The following is a 16,432-nucleotide window of genomic DNA, read 5'->3' as shown; positions in this document are numbered from 1 at the left end:
GCAAATTAAACAAAATTGAATCAAATAAACATTTCAATCCTCAAAACAATTTCGATAAATTCTCAATAGAATATTAAAAAAAAATTAAAATGAATTCTAATTCTCATCATCTCCTGGAGGAAGGGAGAGGAACACAAGGGAGGTGAAGTAGGCAAAGCGATAGGAAGGAAACTGAGAAAAATGATAAGGTAGGGGGAGTTAGGGAATATTTGGGGGAAGGTAGTTTTATTTCTAAAAGGGGGAAGATGAGGAAGAATTTAGGGAAGAGAGGTGAAGCGATGTTGAAAGGTAGGTGAAGCGATGGTGAAAGGTAGGTGAAGCGATGGTTAAAGTGCAGGGAGGGGAAGTATAGGAAGGAGGGTAAAAGAAGGGAGGAAAAATAAGAAACGGGGTACTAGGGGAAATAATGGGATACGAAAACCTTTTTTGACTCATCTTTTTAAGTTGATTTTGAATGAAAATAACAAAATTAAAAAGAGGTGGAACGAGGATAGATAAAAATGGATGAAGTAATTAAAAAGAGACTATCATCAAAGGTTTTTGACCTATAAAACTTAAACAAGAAAAGAGCTTTTTTTAAGTATCCCTTTATGGTTTTTGCTTCTAGAAACATTGATTCATCAAAAGGATAAAAGCACCTCTTTAACTATAACGAGAGCATAGGTGAATAGAAAAGAAATCGAACAAAAACAAGAAAAAAAGATGGAAAACTCGCTTCCGGCGCAAAAGTGTGGGCTTTCGAGTGATCTGCATTATTAAACGATTTCAGCAATCTTCTTTCTTTCTTTTTACTCCTATAGGTACATATTCTACCTTCTACCAATGCGCGTTTCCTATTCTGAGCAAAAGCTTCGTATTCTTGACACGAGTCGTCCAGGGCAATTTTAAATTATTTAAAATTATGAGCGACATTTTTATTTTTGTATTTCGGAATGTACAACTCTGTACCAGTATTTCAATATTTGAATTTTTTTTAAACATTCTTTCTGGTTGGGAAATTTAAAAAAAAAGTACAGAAAACTAAAACGGGTTCTATAGGAACCTAAAAATAATTTAAATAGATGACAAGAAAAATATAGTTGTATTTTTAAGTGAATTAAAAAAAAATTATTGTTGTGCTTTGTATAGTTTTAATTTTCGATAAAAACTTAAGAAACAGCACAAGTCAAGGGTTGCAGTACAGCAGAAAAATGAAGAATTTTCAACAAAATAGCTAAATTTCCAAAAAAAAAAGATTAATCTTCAAAGAAAAAAAGGTTTAACAAAACAATTCAACTTTTACATGAGCAGTTGAATTTTTAATTGAAAAATAAATACATTTTCATTCGAAAATATATTTCAAATAGTTAAATTGTTTACTGCGTTAATAATATTTTAAAACCAAAAAGAGAAATTGTCAACAAAACAGTTGAATTTTTTAACCAAAACACGAATTTTTTACCAAATAGTAGAATTTTTATCCAAAAAATATAAATTTCCAAGTAAAAACTAGCATTTTTCAACAAATAATAAAATATTTAAACTTTAAGTTAAAAAATTAAATTTTAAACAGAAGAAAACTAATTTTGAACAAAAGAGTAAAATCTTCAATCAATAAAATGAATTTTCAACAAAAATTATGAATCTTTAACAAAAATATTTCAGTTTTCAATTAAAAAAATAATAATTTTTATCTTTATTTTGTCAATTTTATTATTTTATTTATTTTTATATTACCGTAATCAGAAAATTAATAGCTGAGAAGCATGATTTTATTTTTAAACTGAAAATTGCATTTTTGATCTCAATCCGCAGTCAAGCCTGTTCCAATTTTAGATTAGTTCGCCATGAGATTGTCAACTTCCACATCCATTTTCTCAAACCTTGATAACTTTTGTTGATAAAACTTCAAGGATTTTTCCACGTTTTTAAGGTTTTCCACTCAGAAAGTTGATATCTCGGAAGCATGATTTTATTTCTTTTTTAAACTGAAAATTTATTTTTGTATCGCAATCCGCAGTCAAACCTGTTCCAATTTTCGATTAGTGATGATGATAAATTTTGTTGATAAAACTTCAAAGACTTTTCCAAGTTTTCCAGGATTTTCAAGACGTTAAATAAAGTAAATTTTTTATTGCAATCCGCAGTCAAGCCGGGTCCATATTTAGATATTAGTTAGTCAAACCTGGTCCGATTTTAGATTTTAGTTAGTCAAACCTAGTCCAACTTTAGATTAGTATCACTTTGAGATTGTCAACTTCTACATCCATTTCCTCAAACCCTGATAACTTTTGTTAATAAAACTTCAAAGACTTTTCCTGTTTTTTAAAGATTACCAAGGCGCTGAACACCCTATTTTAATCTCAAAATTCTAGATCCATTTTCTCCGAATTGGTTAACATTTTTAAATCGAACTTTATTTTCTCGTTTTCAGAAACTTGTTATCTGGGCAGCATCATTTAATTTATTTTTAAACTGAAAACTGAATTTTGTATCGCAATCCGCAGTAAAGCCGAGTACAATTTTAGATTGGTGGCACTTTGAGAATCTCAATTTCCACATTCATTTCCTCAAACTCTGATATCTTCGTTGATAAGAGTTCAAAGACTTTTACTTTAAAGACTTTTTTACTTTAAACTTTATTCGTCCATATTCAGAAACTTGATATATCGGATTTCTGAATTTGTTTTAAAATTAAAAATGGTATTTTTTCGCAATCCGCAGTAAAGCCTAGTTCTATTTGAAGTGTCACTTTTAAATTTTCAACTTCCACATCCATTTCCTCAAACCTTGATAACTTTTGTTGATAAAACTTTAAAGACTTTTCCAGGTTTTCGAGGATTTCCAAGACATTAAACAAAATGTTTCAATCTCAAAATCCTCGATCGAGTTTCTCGAAATTGGCTAATTATTTTTACATTAAACTTTATGTTTCCGTATTCAGAAACTTAATATCATCGAAACATGATTTTATTTTTAAACTGAAAATTGAATTTTTTACCGCAATTCGCAGTCAAGCCTGGTGCAATTTGAGAATAGTATCAATTTCCTCAAACCTCGCTATCATTTTTTATAAGAGATTGTTAGCCTAATTTCAAGAATACTTCGGCTCAGGAGTGGAAATTTGCTTTATCTATAGATGGTAATTTCTATTTTATAGAATTTTTTCTGCTCTTTCGAAAAATTCCTATTTTGTTGGTTATCTTTTTTTTTACGAAAAAATGTGAAATTAGAAGAAAAATAAAACATACTTGAAATTCTATGAAATATTCTAAAGTACCTGACAATCTCTAAAATCCTTTCAAACCCCCTTAGTTCTTCCGAAATATATCCCTTTTCTACCCCTTAGATATTAAAAATTCTAAAAATGCCTTAACTTAGCAAGATGTAATTTTATGGCATAAAATGGTTCCATTTGATGTGCAAAAATATGAAAAAAGTTTCATCCACCTTGCATGTATTTAAACTAGAGAAAGGAACTAAATTCTGAACTCGGAAGACATTCAAAGAGTACAAACGAGGGTTGCATAAATCGCAAGTATTTCAAGGAAACTTGCTTGAACTAGCTTTAAGGTCTCGTTCTCTCCATGTGTCACCAACGTCGTAGTGCAATTTGGTGAACGCTACATCACAAAACTGGTTCAATTAGAGTAACTCGAGTCCAGAGTTAAAAATAAAGCCAATGAGAAATTTAGGTTCTAACAAAATTTTTAGGATAGGGTACCAACATTTCTTTTAAAACTTTTTTTCAAAAAATAGGGCGATTTTTCGATTCGAGATAAAATTCGAGACGAGATTCAAGACTAGGCTCGAGACAAAATTAGAGAAGAGGTTCGAGACGAAGTGAGAATAGGAAAAAGGAAGAAGGGACAGGGAGGGGAAAAATTTGACTGAGTTGGCTAAGAGTCTCGAGTCTGGTGCCAAATATCGTCTTGAATCTCGTCTTGCCCACAGGATTGCCTAGAATCTCGTCTTGAGTCTTGTTTCGAATATCGTCTCAAATTTCATGCTCAATCTCGTCTTGAGTCTGGTCCTGAATCTCGCCTCGAGTCTGGTCTCGAATTTTGTCTCAAATCTCGCCTCGAGTCTCGTTTCTTATTTTAAATATTATAAGAAAATCAAAAAATCAATGAATAACTAAAAATTATTTTTTTTTTAAAGCTTAAATAGTAGATCCATACTGAAAAATGAACTAAGAAATGGGTAAATTTAATTTTAATATATATTTTTACGAACCTTTGTAATAAAAGAGGCAGTATTCGGAGAGGACGAACCATCTTTTTTTCCAGAGCATAAGGCCCTCGGAACCCTGTTTGTGGAGCCAGCCCTGAAGGGCCACCGGGGCGGAAAGTGGCCGTTTTGCTGCTGGGGATCGTAATCCTTGGGGGCCACTTCTTCTACGACTCCCTGATATCGATGCCGTCCCATCGCCTCCGCCTTTGTTACGGACCTGAACTGATGCAGGCGACGACGACGCCTGCACATTCTGAAATAAAAAATAAAAATAAATGTTAAAAAATTTAATTACAAATTTATTTTTAAAAATAGCAAAAACAGCACGCGTGCACGGATTGCGCTCACGTACAAGGGTTTTTATTTGCTGATAATTAAAACATTAACAATTATAAAATTTATAAACACAAATTTTTAAATCTTGAATCTCAAGAATTTTTAAAACGAGATTCTTTTACTGTTTACCTTACTTATAAAAAAAGAAATTAGAATAAGAGTAAGTTTAATAAACTGCTACTATACACAGAAGATAAAAAGAATTTTTACCACAAAGAAAACATGAAAATTTTATATTTTTTAACTTAAATTATTTACAACAAGGATAAATGTTAAAAGTGAGGGATATTTTGTAGCAGAATAAGTTCTATAAGCTATTCTCAAAGATGTAGGATGAAAAAAATTTCTTTCGCGAAAAAGATAAAAATGTTCTGTTTGCTGACTTAAATTATTTGTAAAAAAGCTAAATAATAAGTTTTAACGATTTTCTGGAGTTTAAATTAAATCTTGTCTTGAATTTTGTCTCAAATAATGTCTCCAATCTTGCTTCGATCCTTGTCTCGTTTTGAGTATCGTCTCGAATCTTGTCTCGAGTATTGTACCGAGCCTCGTCTCTAATCATGTCTCGAGTCTCGTCACGAACATAACCTCGTATCGAATCTTGTCTCGAGTCTCGTCTCGAATCGTGTCTCGAATTTCGTCTTGAATTTTTAAGGCCTTAAAAAGCAAACAATTGCAAACTTCGTTTAAAACTCACGAACCCTTAAATTAGGATTTTGAAACTAAGAAAATTTTTTAATTCACTTATTTTACTCTAAAAAGCAAAATTAAACATAGCAGCAATAATACAAACAAAGTGAATGAATGAATGGATCAATAAATTTGAAGCTTATTATTATTTATAAGCAAAATATCTAAAATTAAAAAAAAGAAAATTATTTATTCCGGGATGAAAATAGTGCAAAATACTCTGATAAAGTTGTTTCTCCTTACGCAATGCCTCGTTATACTCACAGCAGAATTTGCAGGGAATTTTAGAGGCGATGCACGTTCTCTGAGGGCTGAATAACCGCCTCAAACGAAACTTTGCACTTTTATCGTGCGTTTCAGTCTCGTTATTTTCCTCGCACCGCTGCGTTGCAACGCGAACGCGATATCAAGTCTCTTTCCCTTTTATGTACTTTTTCTGCTATTTTTTTTTATTTTTATCAAAACTATGTCTGCGTATTCGAAAACTTGAGAGAGAAGACAAGAGCGGAAAGTGTGAAATTCTGTAGAAATTGAAATTCAGGTTGAAGGTTGTAGGTCGAAAATTGAGAGTCAGCATTCATGTTGATGTATTCCTAAAAGTGGGTTCGACCTCGTCTTGATAAAAAGGAAGTAACTCCCGTGGGTAACTTTTATCCACACAGTTTCTCAACTTACTACACTGCTTATAAAGTTGTGGTGCTTTTAGTCGACAAACTCCTAATCGAGAAAAAGAAGCGCTCGACTTTTATCTCCCAAGCAGAAAGTGCTTTTCGAATATTTTCTCCGAGGACAAATTTCTTCACCTTCGAGAAAGATAATTTTCTGGCACTCAGAAGAAAAGTCCCGTTTTCTACACATTCTTTCCGGTTAATTAAAATTTTTAATTTAAAATCTCGTTTTGACTTTCGATCAGAATGTTGCAGTATTATATCATTCTGGAAGGCCTTGTAGGTTTTTACAACAAAGTAAACAAAAAATAATTATATAAAGTTATACAAATTTTCAAATTGTGGAAATTAGTACTTTTGTACTTTTTTATTAAATTTTTGTACAATTCTTTCATATAAGAAACTCTGTTAAAAGTGCCGTTTCCACCCACGAATAAAATAAAAGATGAATATTAATAAAAGTCATCTGGTTCGAAGGACCAATCTTTAAAATTGAATAATCTTCATGATCTTCGGATAGTAAATGCAAAAATCAATATCAGATTGAGGAAACTTTAAAAATAGATCAAATTTAAACATTTAAATTGTAACAAATTGAAAAAGATGTTTTGGTACCAATAAAGGTTATCACTGGACGAGATATTTTTTCTTAATAAAAAGATGACATTTCTACTGAAATGGATATGCACTTTAAAAACAAAAAGACGAATTTTCAAGAAATTACATACCCGAAAATATGAATTTTCAATAAGAACGGTAATTTTCAATATTTCTGACCAAAAGGAGGAAATTTCAAACCAAAACCTTTCAAACTAAAAAGTTTATAATTTCAAGTTTTTAAGAAAAAAATCTCAAAATTAACGAATCTAATGTGAACAGTTTTAAATCTTAAGAGCTTAAAATTCAAAATAGAACATTTCAAACCTAAAAGTACAATTTTTATATTTGATGTTAAAGCTTTTAACCAGGCGGATGTATTAATAATTTTATGTTAATTTTTTTGTCTACATTGTCTATAATAAATATTTTTTAATATTGATTTTAAAATTGTAAAAAATGCTTTCAAGCTCCACTAAATGCTAAATGCTAAATGCTAAATTTAACTTCGCTAAATGTACAATATTGTACAAAATAGAAGCTTTCAAAACTAGACAGTTTCAAAATTTAAGTTTAAATTTAAAAAAGTAGAAATTACTAAACAAATAAAGCTTTAAATTCGAGACTGTATCATTTTAATATTACATTATTAATTTTCAGGTAAATAGTTTAATTAATAAAAAATAATTTGAACCCAGCAGTTGCATTTATAACTAAATACTTACGAAATTTCAAGCAAAAAACACGAGTTTCAAAAAGTTAATTATAATTAAAGCTAAATAGTTGAATTTTCAACCTACGAATAAGAGTTTTACACAAGAAAAGATAATTTTCAACGAAAAAAGTTGCAAAACGAATTTCTTAGAAGATTTGAATTTTCAACCACAAAGTTAATTTTTAAACAAGAAATAGTCCAATTTTTAAATAAAAGAGAATAAGCCTAAACCAACAAAATTTGAATTTTTAACTACATAGTTGAATTTTTAAATCACAAAGCCGAATTTTTTAGATTATCGGTCGGAAATTTTAAATTTCAAAAAATTGACCGTTTTCAACAAAGAAAAGCGATTTCTTTTAAATAGATAATTTTTTTATCAAATTGTTGAATTTTTATGACAAAAACACCAATTTTATATTTTTAATCTTTACCAAGAAAAATAAATTTCCAACCAAATAGCTACATTTACAACAACAAATTCGTTTTAACCAAACCGTTGGATTTACCACTTAGATTTACCAAAATAATATAAATATTTTTAAAAAATTAAATTATTTTCTACCTTAGTAGTTGAATTTTTAACCAAAAAGGACATAAAACATATAATTTTGGAAATTCAAAGATTGGTCCTTCGAGCCGGTCATCTGGCTCGAAGGACCAATATTCGAAATTGAAAAATCTTCCTCATTTTTGCAAAGTAAACGCAAGAATCATTATCAGAAAATAGGGAAAATTTCTATTGAAATAGACATGAATTTTTAAACGCAAGAGACGAGTTCTCAATAAAATACATACACAAAAATATAAATTTTCAACATAAATGGTAATTATAAACATTTTCCCCCAAAAATGACGTTTCAAACCAAAACCTTCAAAATTATACAGTTTATAATTTTCAGTTTTTAAGAAAGAATCTCCAAATTAACGAATATTTAAACTGAATAGTTTCAGAATTTAAATTTGAATTTAAAAAGTAGAAAATACTAAAAAAATAAAGCTTTAAATTCGAGGCTGTATCATTTCAATATTAGATTATTAATTTTCATCCAAATAGTTTAATTGAAAGAAAAATAATATTAATTTTCAACCAACCGGACGAATTTTTTAGGATATTTGAATTTTCAACAACAGAGTTAATTTTCAAACAAGCAATAGTCGAATTTTCAACTAAATAGTTCAATTTTTAAATTAAAAAGAAGAATTTTTTAGATGGCAGTTGAATTATCGGTCAGAAAAGTTAAATTTCAATGAATAGATTATTTTCAACAAAGAAAGGCAATTTTTTAACCAAATAGATAAATTTAGAAAAAAGTTAATTTTTAATCAGACAGTTGAATTTCCAAACAAATAGTTAGAATTTAATTCAAAGGAGACAAATTTTTAACAAAATAGGTAAATTTTTAATCAAATGGTTGAATTTTAATGTCAAAACGAGAATTTTTTTAACCAAGAAAAATGAATTACAAACTAAATCATTAAATTTTCAGCCAAAAAAATTTTTTTGAACAAAATGATAGAATTTTTAAACAAATAAATAAATTATGTGCAAAAAATCTAATGGCTGATATTTCAACCAAAAAGAAAAATGAAATTTCTACTAAAATAAATATGAATTTTAAAATTAAAAAGACGAATTTGCAACAAAATACATACAAAAAATATGAATTTTTAACAAAAAGGGTATTTTTAACATTTTTAAGCCAAAAAGAGGAAATTTCGAACCAAAAAGATTAGTTTTCAATCAAAAAAGGCCAATTTTAAATCAGAAAAATAATCAATTTTCCACCAAAAATGAAAAGTTTGATTTTTAGATAAAAATTCAAATTTGCACGAAAAAAAATCGGAGTTTCAACCTCAGATGTATTTTTAAATAAAATTATGAATCTTCAATAAACAAAATGATTTAAAAAATGGTTCAATCTTCAAGCAAGCAGTTCAATTTTCAATCAAAACCGATGCATTTTCAACAAAAATTGTAATAGTTTGTATTTTTAAAAAATGTGTTTTTTTAAATAAAGAAGACGAATTTTCAACAAAACAGTTCAATTTTTAGTAAGAAAAGATTAAATTTATACTGAAATAGATGAATTTTAAAACTAAAACACGAATTAAAAAAAAAATGCTTCAATTTTCAACCAAGAGAGAATTCTGTTAAATTTATTAACAACAATATAAATGTACAAAGAAGTTAATTTTCTACAAAAACAGACAAAATTGTTCAGTTGTAAATAGAAAATTATGAATTTCTAAAAAAAATTTAATTTTACTACAGAAACAGTTTAAATAATAATACAATTTTGGAAATTCAAAGATTGGTCCTTCGAGCCGGTGATCTGGCTAGAAGGACCAATCTTCGAAATTAAATAATCTTCCTTATTTTTACATCGAAAACTCAATAGTCATTATCAAATTACAGAATCTTTAGTTATAGATGAGATTTGATAATTTTAAGTATAAAATAAACAAAATTTTATGCTCACTTGGAATTTAGAGTAAAAAATAAGATCTGAAGGTAGAACTTCCTTTATAAGGAGTATCATGCTTCGTAACATCGTGTCTCGCATTACCATTACTGTCAGTATTTTCTGGTCTCTAGGGACGTTACTATTACTGCCAAGCTTCTCGTTTCCTCCCTTTATTCACTTCCTCTCCCACAACCTTAAATTCTCTCCCACTTCCTCGCTGGGGAAAAGGGTTTAAATATGTGTCTGTGTGTTTCTAGATTGCGTGCTAATATGATTCCTCGACACAAAGCAACCTTTCACATTTCACCCCTTTGAAATTCCTCTCTCTACTTGAGAAGCCATTTCTGGCATTCCGAATTAAATCGACGTCTCTTTTTGAGACAAGAAGACATACCAGTGAAGTTTCACCATCACTAATGTCATTTAAATTTTTTTACATTTCTGAGTACCTCTTCATAAGTTCTGGAATTCTTGGCAAACTTTAGCAAAAGGGAACTTTTTTAAAAGTTCTGATTAGATGTTCCTAGTTGTGGAATTCCTTATGCTTTTGAGAAATAGTTCCGTCCAACGTCATTAAACTTTTTTTTTTAAATAGTCCCCCCCCCCAATTTTCAAAAATTCATTTTTTTGTGTGATTTTTTAGTTCCAAAAGAGCACTGGAGTTATGTTACAATAGAATTCAGAACAAATCCAAAAGATAAAAGTTAAAACAGGTTGAAACTTACAAAATTTTGTCGAATTTTTCGTTTGGAGTTCGAAGAGTTCTTATTAGAGTTCTGACCCTCCATCAGAAGAGCTCTAAGAAAAAGCCTCAAAACACTTCTAAATAGAGTCGAAATTGAAAGAGCTACAGCACTATGAAAGAAAAAAATTTCGAAATTAAAAATGTTAAAGAGTACCAAAAGTTTTATTACCACCGAAAAGAGTTCTAAGAAAAAGTCTTGTAACACTTTTCGATCAAGTCAAAATTAATAGAACTGCAGCCTTTTAAAGATATCCGAACAAATTTGAATTTTTAAATTTTGAGAGTTCAAAGGGTTCAAATTAGAATTCTGCCCCTCCCCACTCCTACACCTCGGAAGAGTTCTGCCAGAAGGCCTTGTGACGTTTTTAGATTACGTCAACGTTTGAAGAACTACAACACTTTAAAGAAGCCGAAAATGTATCAAATTTTCTAATTCAGAGTTCCAAGAGTTCTGATAAGAGTTCAATTCCCATCCAGGGGAGTTCTACCAAAAAGTTTCATAAAACCCATTTTAATCACGTAACACTTCTAAGAACTACAGCTCATTAAGAATTTTTTTTTTTTAATTTAGAGTTCCAAGAGTTCTTATCAGAGTTCTAGCCTCCCCAGAAGAGTCCTTTAAAAAATTGTTATTAAACTTTTCAATTCAGTAAATATTCAAAGAAATTCAATTTGAACGTTCACCAGAATTTTTCGAATTTGCAACTTTTGACTTCCAAGAGATTTGATCAGTGTTCTATTGTCCTACGAAAGAGTTCTGTTCTCTTATAACGCGCTTTTAATATTTTTTTATTAACAGGGTTGTGATTCAGCGAAAGATTTCAAATTCCCGGTTTTTCCCGGACAAGTTTTTCAATTTTCCACATCAGCTAAAAGTAATATATTACAATTCGCTGAAAAACGCAAATATTTATTTTAAATTATGACGTTCATTCTAAACATCCTTTAACAAAAAATAGCAGAAAATTTCAAAATTAATGAATTTTCAAATAAAATTATGAATATTTAATGGAAATAGTGACATTCTAAACCAAACAGATGAATTTTCAACTAAAATTATAAAAAATAAAATACTTCAATTTTTAAACAAAAAGATTAGGTTTTAAACAAAAAGATTGTTTCGCACCATAAAAATACAATTTTTTAACAAAATACATTAATCTTAACGAAATAGTTGAATCTTCAATCAAAGGAGACACATCTTTAAACAAATTGTTTAATTTTGAATTAGAAAAAATCAATTTTAACAAAAAATTGAATAGTTACAATTTTCAGTAAAAAAAAATTCATCTTAACTGATGATTTTTCAACTGAAACGATGAACCCTCAACTGTAATAGTTGAATTTAAAAAAAAATGATTTTTTAACTAAAACAATGTTAAAAAAGATTAAAACAATTACTAAAAAAGATTAATTGTCGACACAAAAATTAAATACTTAGGTTTCAAGTTAAGAAAATCAATTTTGAACCAAAAAAGACCGATTTTCAACTAAAAAATATAATTTTTTGATCAAAAATTGAATAATTAAATTTTCAGACAAAAAATTAATGTTCTGCCAAAAAAATGAATTTTCAATTAAAATTATGGAACATTCAACTGAAATAGTATTTTCATTTTCAGTTTAGGAAACACAATATTTTTAACCAAAAAAATAAAAAAAATTTCAATCAAATATCTCAATTTTCGGTAAAAAGATTCTTTTCTTCCACAGAAGAAACACAATTTTAATTAAACATCTCAATTTTAAACCAAAGAAAGGATTTTTTAATTAAAAATCATGAATTTTGAATAATAAAAAATTATTGTACAACAAAAGAGTTTAACTATCAACCAATTAATTTTATTTGTGACCTAAAATATAAATTTTCAACTAAAATGATGGATATTTAAATGGAATACTTGAATTTTTACCCAAAAACAAAAAATTTTAACAAGAAGGTTAACTTCGATAAAAATAATTTTCTGCCAAAAAAATTTATTTTTCTATAAAAAAAAGAGATTTTTAAAACAAAATATGTGAATTTTCAATTTAAAAAAACAAATTTACATTCATGTTGTTGAATTTAAAAGTAGAAAAGATCAATTTTAAACCCAGAACTGTTAAATTTTCAACTGGAATAGTTAAATTTTTAAAAAGATATGAATTTTTAACTAGAGAATCATGAATATTTAACTGGAAAACTTGAATTTTCAACCAAAAAGATTACATTTTTAACAAGAGCATAATCTTTGTTAAAAAAAAATCATTTTCTATAAAAAAAAAGTTCATTTTTTTATAAAACAGTATATTTTTAAAACAAAATACGTGAATTTAGAATTTAAAAAGACGAATTTACATCCAAATTGTTGAATTCTTAACTAGAACAGGTTAATTTTCAATTAAAAACTGTTACATTTTTAAATAGAATAGTTAAATTTCTAAAAAGAGATGAATTTTTTATTAAAATAACGAAACTTCGAACAAAAAAAATAATTTTTAACAGAAGAATTGAGCTTGTACCCCCCCCCCACTCTTGTAACCAATTGTAATAAAATACCCCCTCCCCTCTGATTATACGTAATTTTTAGTAAACGAAATAAAACCTATTTCAGATACGAATTGAAAAATTTTTTAATTTTTTTGAACCTCAAAGGATAAACTTTCAACAAAAAGTATCATAGTTTATTTTTCAATAAAAAGAGATGAAATTTATACCAAAAAAATTAAAATCTACAACACGAATTTTCAACAAATAAAAATTTTTTACTCAAAGAGGAAATGAAATTTTATCAAAATTGTTTAACTTTCAACAAAAAGTTTGAGTTTTTACTAAAAATATCAATCTTGAAAAAAATGATTTCTTAACAAAGTGATGCAACCAAATCATTCAAGCAAAATGGTTGAATACAAAGAAGAATCTTTAAACAAAAAGTTAGATTTTTGATTTTTAAAAAAAGTTTATAATAAAACAAATGAATTTTTAAATCAAAAAGATAAATTTTCAAACAAAAATTTTAATTTTTTATTTTTAATTAGTTGAATTTTCATCCAAAAACGATTTCAGATAACTTTTAAGATCAAAATATGATTTTTTTGTAAATAAAAAATAAATTTCTACAAAAAAAAATTCAAAGCAAAAAAACGACTTTTTTCAACCAAAAAGGGCGAATTGAAAAAATAGATGAATTCTCTACCAAATAATTTGCGTTTTATCCAAGAAAGATTAAATTTGCACTAAAACAAATTAATTTTTCACACAAAACAACCAAATTTTTTTAAAAGTTTGATTTTCAACAAGAAAAAATTTCAGTTCATTTTTCAACACCAAAATATAAATTTTAAACAAATTAGTCAAAAATTTAACTAGATAGTAAAATTTCCTACCAAATGTATGAATATTTAACAAAATATTTTAATTTTCAACCAAACAGGTGCGTGCCTTTATCCAAGAAAGATGAAATTTCCCATAAAATAGATGAATTTTCAATTAAAAAAAAATTTCAACAAAATAGTAGAATTTTTTAACCAAACTCCTGCATTTTTATCCAAGAAGGATGAGAATTCGACTAAAACAGGTGAATTTTTAAACAAAAAAGACAAATTAAAAAACAAGAGTTAAATTTTCATCCAAAAAGATTTAAATTGACTTTACAACACAAAAATATGAATTTTAAACAAAAAATACATTTTCTAGAAAATAATTGAATTTTAAACAAAACAGTTGCATTTTTATCCAAAAAAGATGCAATATTTCTACTAGAAAAAATGAAGTTGAATCTTCACCTCAAAAAGACGAATTCTTTTAAAAAAAAAGCTAATTTTACAATCAAAAAGGATGCGTTTTAAGAAGATTTTTAAATTTTCAACCAAATAAATAAAATTTATAACTAAAAATATAATCTTCAGGAGAAAGTTTTTTCGAATTTGAGCTGTTACGTAATTTAAGTACTGTCCCTGGTTAAATTTTAAATAAAAAAAGAGGTACATTCCTAACGAAAAATGTAAAAAAAATATGTTATAATTTGCTGAAGATTTTTTTATTTGAGAAAGGGATGTTTTTAACACCTTTCTTCTAAATCCCAGTTTGAATTCTCTAGAAAAATTATCGTTCCATGTAAAAAATTCCCTGTCCCAAGGGGAATTATATTTCTTTACGTCCTGAAATAAAAACGATTATTATTGTTATCGTTTTTATGTGAGTTGTAAATGTAGATGAAGTAAGAATCACTTTTGTAAATTGATAAGAAATTACTAAAATAATGAATACTTGAATTTCGCTACGATCAGAAGTAAATTTCCGGGTTTTTAATTTAATTACCGGTCATGTCCTGGTTTTTTCCCGGTCAATAAAATTGCCGGTAATTTCCCGGTTTCCAGATCAAGTCGCCACCCTAATTAAATCGAAAAAAATTGAGCACTTAAAAATTTCCCAAATGTTTCGGATTTGGACATGTGAAAAAAATTAGGGTAATTTTAAAATACTTTAGTCCAAAATTTTCGAGACTTTTAGATAGAACTTTTATAAGGTTGAAAAAAACTCTGATCAGAACTCTTAAAAATTTGAAAATTTTTGTTTTTATAAATTAAATTATATTATATATTTTATAATATAAATTATTATATTATACTATTATTTTTTTTTATTTTTACTTTTTTTAGTTCGTTGAATTTTGAATTGATTCAAAAGTGTTATTAGGCTTCTTGTAAAACTCTCGTCTTGTTAATTTTGTTTATAATTTAAAGAGACGATACGAGGAAAATTTTTTTTTTAATTCCCGACACGTTAATTATCTCATACTCACCAGGAGCCCTTCCGGACTCCGGAAACTTTTACGACACGCGAACACCACCCTCGTTTCCTGTAAGTCGTCCCTGACCGTTCGTGAAGTTAATTACTGTTACAACGTACTTCACTTTAACCGTAAGGAGCTTCATAATTTTAATCGAATTGGATCCCTTCGCGTGATTTAAAGCCCATCTTTCATATTTTTAAGCCAGTTTAAAATTCCAAAAAAATCGTATTTTATAGTTAAGACCAAGAACAAAAATCCATTGAGCCCTTTTTGAAAAAGTCGAGTTTTAAGATCAAAATATTTAAAGAATCAACATGATTTAAAAAAAACTGGCCGCCGCGCGGGCACATTCCCGTCACGCGCTGCGCGCGCGAAATTTGGTGTTCGCACTCCGCGCTCGGTCTTTGAATTTCTCCCGCATTCGCGCACAGATCTTTTAAAGTCAAAGGTCAATGGACCAACAATTGTGATTGTGAACTCTCTTTTGTTAAAGCTCTTTCGGCTTTAACGAAAACATTCTCACCAAGTATCTCGTGCTTCGCACTCGATGTTGTCCAAAATGTCAACTTTTCTACATTAAACAGAACACTTTTATATCAAATATAATACATTTTTTATTTAACTCTGCTTGTGTTTTCTTATTCAAATATTGCAAAATAAAGCAGTAATTTTATTTCTGAAGATTATTTTAATATTTGTTTCTTACTTTGCCTTAAATTGTATTCTAAGCTGCGCTGAACCGTGTATCATTTCAATAAATTTATATCATTGCAATTCATAATATGCATAAAAATTGAATGATTCTAATTCTTATTTCCTTGTTTTTATAATTTTTTTTACTTTTAATCTTGTGTCGTTTTTTTAAAAAAAAATTAATATTTACTTTTGAATGTTATTTTTTACGACTTAAGCAAAAACTACGTGTCCCATCAAAAATTAAGCTCTTTTTTGGATATACAAGTTTTGTCTCATTTTTTTTGTAGCTTGTGTCGTTAGTCCAAACATTTTTTTAATTTGTTTTTTATTTTTAATGTCGTTTTTACGACTAAAAACAAAAACCATGCGTCCTATCGAAAAGTGACTCATTACAAATTTTTAGGTCTTTCCAGGGAGGGCAAAATTTTAGCTTATTCATGTTTTTCGTATCTTGTATAGTTTGACCAAAAAATGGAATTTTTGGATTTTTCATTATTTTTGGTACGATCAAATTTTGAATTTCCAACTTT

The 16,432-nt window shown here is 27.9% G+C and overlaps 1 protein-coding gene across 1 annotated transcript in view; it reads right to left on the bottom strand.

Annotated features, from left to right (window-relative positions):
• LOC117172367 overlaps nucleotides 1–16,432 on the bottom strand; it is a 504,467-nt gene that overhangs the window by 366,706 nt on the left and 121,329 nt on the right. Inside the window, exon 3 of the mRNA XM_033360222.1 lies at nucleotides 4,216–4,465. Within this exon, the coding sequence (XP_033216113.1) occupies nucleotides 4,216–4,465 (250 nt within the window). The remainder of the gene's footprint in view (nucleotides 1–4,215; nucleotides 4,466–16,432) is intronic.

The sequence above is a fragment of the Belonocnema kinseyi genome, chromosome 5 (assembly GCF_010883055.1).
Source record: "Belonocnema kinseyi isolate 2016_QV_RU_SX_M_011 chromosome 5, B_treatae_v1, whole genome shotgun sequence".
NCBI classification, from domain to species: domain Eukaryota; kingdom Metazoa; phylum Arthropoda; class Insecta; order Hymenoptera; family Cynipidae; genus Belonocnema; species Belonocnema kinseyi.
The sequence above is the reverse complement of the archived record's forward strand: the minus strand, read 5'-3'. Positions and strand labels throughout refer to the sequence as shown.